This window comes from Rattus norvegicus, chromosome 4 (genome assembly GCF_021556685.1).
Source record: "Rattus norvegicus strain SHRSP/BbbUtx chromosome 4, alternate assembly SHRSP_T2T, whole genome shotgun sequence".
Classification (NCBI taxonomy): domain Eukaryota; kingdom Metazoa; phylum Chordata; class Mammalia; order Rodentia; family Muridae; genus Rattus; species Rattus norvegicus.
The window spans coordinates 71,728,238-71,734,863 of NC_141537.1; the positions used below are offsets into that span (position 1 = coordinate 71,728,238).

Consider the following 6,626-nt stretch of genomic DNA (forward strand, 5'->3'; position numbering starts at 1 on the left):
TTTAAACTGTCAAAAGCATTGTTCTCAATACCATGTTAGTGGTTTGTGAAGTTGAAAACATACAAGTGCTTCCCTGGGAGCCCTGACCAAACTAACATAAACACATCCAAATCTAGGGAGAGGTCTTGAAAGCAAATAATTCCATCGTTTGCATCTTTATATTTAAATACAAGAATTTTGTAATAAACAAATTGAGTTTATTTTATTAAAAAGATAAGCAAACCGAATATGTTCACGAACTTCTTCCTCCTATGACATAAGTCAGGCATTGTCAGGGAACTGCTCGATGAATTTCAGGGACACATTTTCCTGCAGGCTCCAAAGAGGAACCACCCAGGATGGCGCAACCCAGCAACTATTGGAAACAAGATTTGCTACCACTGTCCATCTTGATCCTAACACTTGTGGCCACTGAGTGCACCATAGGTATCATTGCAAGTGGGATCATCACAGGTGTGAATGCAGTGTCATGGGTTCAGAAAAGGGCAGTTTCCATAACTACTAGGATTCTGCTTCTTCTGAGCGTATCCAGAATAGGCCTCCAAAGCATCATCTTGATAGAAATGACTTCCTCCATATTCAACTTTTCTTCTTACAACAGTGTTTTATATAGAGTCTCAAGGGTAAGCTTTGTATTCCTAAATTATTGTAGCCTCTGGTTTGCTGCTTTGCTTAGTTTCTTCCACTTTGTGAAGATTGCCAATTTTTCTTACCCCCTGTTCTTCAAGCTAAAGTGGAGAATTTCTGAATTGATGCCCTGGCTTCTATGGCTCTCGGTGTTTATTTCCTTCAGCTCCAGCATGTTCTTCTGCAATCATAAATACACTGTGTACAACAACATTTCTCTAAGTAGCAACATCTGCAACTTCACAATGGAACTCTATGTCGCTGAGGCCAATGTGGTCAATGTGGCCTTTTTATTCAGTTTTGGAATCCTCCCACCTCTGACCATGTTCATTGCAACAGCTACTCTTCTAATTTTTTCTCTCAGGAGACACACCCTGCACATGAGAAACAGTGATGCTGACTCCAGAAATCCCCGAGTAGAGGCTCATAAGCAGGCCATCAAGGAAACCAGCTGCTTTCTCTTTCTCTACATCTTATATGCAGCTGTTCTGTTTCTGTCCACATCCAACATAGCTGATGCCAGTCTCTTCTGGAGTAGTGTTCTCAGAATCAGTCTGCCTGTCTACCCAGCTGGCCACTCAGTTTTACTGATTCAGAGCAACCCTGGCTTAAAAAGAACGTGGAAGCAACTTCTGTCCCAAATCCATCTGCACTTACAAAGTAGATACTGATATTAGCACACAACATGGAGGACCACACAACATGGACAACTTACCTGGATCTCTCTTTTCTCTGCACCTTTGTTAATCAAACCCTACCTGATCCCTCCACCTCATGCAAAGTCTCTATACAGGATAGATCACCATTGCTCTCTATTGCCTTGCGGGCATAGTAGTTGTGATATTTAACATATTCTTGTCCTTAGAACTCTGTTTATCTCCCTCTTCTTCTATCTGAGGCAGGGACTCTTGACATCCACTACACATTGGAATACCTAGGTCTAACTTGAAAACATCCAGCTTTGCATTTTACACTAATCAAGTAAGGATTTTGGGCCATTTTAGAAGCTTTCTTAGTATTCCAGGTGGTTCTAGTGTGCAATCATAATTGATACAGACACCAAAGCAGAAATTTCTAAAACCTGAATTTCTGATATCTCCTCTCTTTCCCTCTTCATGTGCCTCTCAACCTCATGGGGTTTTTCTAAGCAATATCTGGAAATGCATTTGTGTGCACCCTCTAAAGACACAAGGTAACTAATTTGAGAAGAGCTCTCAAGGTTAACAACACAAAAAATATCCTTGAAACTAAAGCCTACCATGTGACTTTTTTCTAGATGAATGGTTTTATAAATTTGTGAAAATTCAGGAGTATACATAAGAAGAATCTCTGTGCAAAATTGCTCCCAATAAGAAAACCTCTATTTCTACAATATTAATGTGACATATACATTTTGTATTTATTTATAATCTGTGTGGGGGTGTATGCATACTTGCCATGACATGCATGTGGAAGTCAGAAGATAGCTTGCAGGAGTCAGTTCTCTCCTTTTACCAAGTGGATCCTGGGGATCAAGTGCAAGTCATCAGGCCAATCAGCAGGCAGAGAACCATCTCAACGGCCCTATGGTCCCATTATTTAAAGGAGATAGACACATGTATACAGATTAAAAGATTTATATTCTCTTCATAAGTACAAAAATAAAGTGTTTAGTTGTTTGTTTTGTTTTATTCTGTTTTATTTCTTCTCTGTACATCCTACACATTTCCTACACATTTCCCCTACTCCCAGTAACCTTTTCCACAATTGTGCCTTCATCCTCATCTCCCCTTCTGGAAGATCCCCCCTAGGTATCCCCCTACCTGGACATATCAAGTCGCTGCAGGGCTAGGTGCATTCTGTCTGGCACTGAGGTCAGACAAGGCAGTTGAGCTAGAAAAACACATCCCACAGATAGTCAACACATCCCACAGACAGTCAACAGCTTTTGGGATACCCTCCTCAAGTTGTTTGGGACCCACAGAAGCTACACTTCTGCTATATAAGTTAGGGGAGGCCTAGGTCCAACACGTGTATGCTCTTTGGTTGGTGGTTTAGTCTTTGGGAGCCCCAAAGATCCAGATTAGTTAATTCTGTCAGTTTTCCTGTGGAGTTCCTATCTTTTAAGGGGCCCTTAATCCTTCACCCAAATCTTCCATAAGAGACCTCAAGTTCCACCCACTGTTTGACTGAGGGTGTCTGCATTTGTCTGAGTCAGTTGGTAGGTGGAGCCTCTCAAAGAACAGCCAAAGAACTCCAGTCTTCAAACATAACAGAGCATCATTAATAATGTCAGGGATTGGTGCTTGCCCATGAGATGGGTCTCAAGTTGGGGTGGAAGAACTCAAGAGGTTTGCCATCAACAACTCAACAAACTTAGCTATGACTCACAGCATTGGAAATATGGATCCTGGGGAGGCTACCCCCTGGGGCCACGCAGGAAGCCTGGTGGAGCAATAAGGACACCAACCCACCCACAAAACTTTGAACCTAAAACTTATCCTGTCTTCAAGAAATGCAGGCACAGTGGAAGGAGCAGAGACTGGGGGAATGGCCAACCAACAACCAGCTGTTATTTGGCTTGTTGATGTCTAGTTTCTTCAGTTCATTATATCTTTGATATATGAGCCTTTCATCAGATGTAGACTTGGTTAAAAAAAATCTTTTCTCAAATCTGTAGGCTGCTGTTTTGTTCTATTGACAATGTCCTTTGCCTTACAAAAGCTTTGCAGTTTCATGAGGTCCCATTCATGAGATCAGTTGTTGATCTTAGAGACTGAGCCATTGGTGTTCAGTTCAGGAAATTGTCTCATATACCAACGCATTCAAGGTTATTTCTCACTTTCTCTTCTATGAGTTTCAGAGTATCTGGTTTTATGTTGAGGTTCATCATCCACTTGGACTTGAGATTTGTGCAGGGTGATAAATATGGATCTATTCACATTCTTCTACATGTAGACATCCAGTAGATCAGCACCATTTGTTGAAGATGTTTTAGTTTTCCCATTGTATCCTTTAGCTTCTTTATCAAAAATCAAATATTCAAAGGACTGTGGGTTTATTTCCTGGGCATCTATTTGATTCCATTGATCAAAGTGTCTGTTTCTGTGCTAATACCAAGCATATAGTTTTTATCACTATTGCTCTGTAGTTCAGCTTGAGATCAGGAATGATGATTCCACCCGAAGTTCTTTTATTGCTCAGGATTCTTTTGGCTATCCTGGTTTTTGTGGTTTTCCATATGAAGTTGAGAATTGCTCTTTCAAGGTCTATTAAAAAAAGTGTTGGAATTTTAATTAGGATCCTATTGAATCTGTAAATTGCTTTTGACTAGATGGCCATTTTCATTATGTTAATTTTTCCTATCCAAGAGCATGGGAAATCTTTCCATCTTCTGATAACTTCTTCAACTTCTTTCTTCAGGAACTTGAAGTGATTGTCATATAGATTTTTCACTTGCTTGGTTATACTTACACAAAGGTATTTTATACTATTTGTAACTATTGTAAAGAGTGTTGTTTTCTGAATTTCTTTCTCGACTACTTTATCATTTGTATAAAAGAGGGCTCTAGGGAAAAAAAGAAGTAAAAACACCAAATAAGAGTAAATAGCAGGAAATAATCAAAATCAGGCCTGAAATCAATCAGTTAGAAACAAAGAGTATAATACAAAGAATCAATGAAACCAAGAGCTGGTTCTTTGAGAAAATCAACAAGAAATACAAACCCTTAGCCAAACTAATCAAATTACAGAGAGACAGTATCCAAACAAACAAAATCAGAAATGAAAAGGAAAACATAACAATAGACACTGAGGAAATTCAAAAATCATTAGGTCTTACTTCAAAAGCCTGTAATCCACAAAGTTGGAAAATCTTAGTGAAGTGGATGATTTTCTAGACAGATAACACCTATCAAAGCTAAATCAGGATCAGCTAAACTATTTTTTTCCAATCAAAATAGGATTGTTTTAATCTACATAAAATAACAGACATATATTATTCATGGAAAATGAATATTTTAAAATAACTCTAAAATTTGTCTATTGAAGTAAACAAAGATAACTTTATTTTTTATTTTTTTATTAATTATTCCATTTGTTTACATCTCAAATTATATCCCACTGGTTACCCCTCCACAAGCCTCCCTTCCCATACCTTCCTCTCCTTTCTCTCCTTTGCCTCTATGAGGGTGCTCCCCTACCCACCCATCCTCTCTCGCCCCACCCCTCCAACATTTCCCTATGCTGCAGCATCAAATTTCCACAGAACTAAAGGCCTCCCCTCCCACTGGTGTTAGACAAGGCCATCCTCTGCCACATATGTATCTGGAGCAGGTAAACTATTTAAACAGCCCTATAGCCACTAAAGAAAGAAACAATCATTGAAAGTCGCCCAACCAAAAAAAGCCCAGGGCCAGATCATTTTAGTGCAGAATTCTACTAGACATTCAAAGAAGAGCTGATACCAATACTCCTCAAACTAGTCTACAAAATAGAAACAGAAGGAACACTGCCAAAATCATTCTATGATGCCACAGTGACCTAAGCCACATAAAGACTCAACAAAAAAGAGAACTTCAGACCAATTTCTTTTATGAGCATTGACACAAAAACTACTCAGTAAAACACTCACAAAGCTAATCCATGGAAATATATCATCCATCAAGGTAAGTAGGCTTCATCCCAAGGATGCAGGGATGGGTTCAATATACAAAACTCCATCAACATAATCTATCATATAAACAAATTGAAAGAAAAAAGCCACCTGATTATCTCATTAGATTCTTAAAAGAATAAAAGGATAAAATCCAGGACTCCTTCATATTAAAGGTATTAGAGAAATCAGGGATCCAGGACACATACCTAAATATAATCAAAGTGATACACAGCAAGTCAAAAGACAACATCATGCTAAATGGAGATAAACTTTTAAAAATTCCACTAAATCAGAGACAAGATTACCTATTTTCTCCCTATCTATCCAATATCATACTTGAAGTTCTAGCCAGAGCAATAAAACAACTAAAAGAAATCAAGGGGATACAAATTGAAAGGGAAGAAATCAAAGTGTCACTATTTGCAGATGATATAATAGTATACATAAGCTACCCCAAAAATTCTACTGGAGAACTCCTATACCTGCTAAACTCCTTCAGAAAAGTGGCTAGATACAAAATTAACTCAAAGAAATTAGTTGTTTGGAGACTCTTATAAAAGAACAGGAGAAAGGATTGCAGCCCCTAAGGAGATAAAACTTCTACAGGAAGACCAGCAGAATCAACTAACCTGGACCATTAGGCCTCTCAGAGACTGAACCACCATTCAAAGAACATACACAGTCTGGACCTAGGCCTCCCTGCTCATACGTAGTGATGTTCAGCTTGGTCTTCATGTCTCAAACAACTGGAGAGACAGTTATCCCAAAAGCTATTGCCTGGGATATGTTCTTCTAACTGGACTGCCTTGTCTGGCCTCAGTGGGAGAGTATGTACCTCACCTCAGGGAGACTTGATATGCCAGCCGTGGTAGGGATAGACCCAGGGGGCCCCCACCTGCTCAGAGGATATGGGAAAGGGATTGCAGAAATGGGGATGACTGGGAGGGAGCAGTGAGTAGGATGTAAAGTGAATAATATGTAGATAATGATTATGGTGGTGGTGGTGGTGGTGGTGGTGGTGGTGGTGGTGGTGGTGGTAGTGGTGGTGATGTATGTGAAAAGAACTATATTTAATAAAAGGAAAAAAGATAACTTAAAAAATGAAGAAAAGACATGAATTTTGTGGGCAAATGGATGGAACTTGAGAATAGCATCCTGAGTGAAATAACCCAGTCCTCGAAGGACATGCATGGTATGTACTCATTTATAAGTGTATATTAGCCATAAAATACAAGATGTCTGTGCTGCACTCCACAGACCCAAAGAAACTATACAAGTAGGAAGGCCCAAGTACAATGCTTGAATCTCACATAGAAGTGAGAATAAAATAGTCATAGAAGGCAAATGGAGTTAGGAAACTAGG

General features: G+C 39.2%; 1 protein-coding gene across 1 annotated transcript; it reads left to right on the forward strand.

The window, feature by feature from the left end:
* Positions 1-338: 338 nt before the first annotated feature.
* On the forward strand, positions 339-1,298 carry Tas2r139 (taste receptor, type 2, member 139). The gene is given in 1 exon segment (NM_001080905.1): positions 339-1,298. A coding segment is annotated over 1 exon segment (960 nt).
* The last annotated feature ends 5,328 nt before the right edge of the window (positions 1,299-6,626 follow it).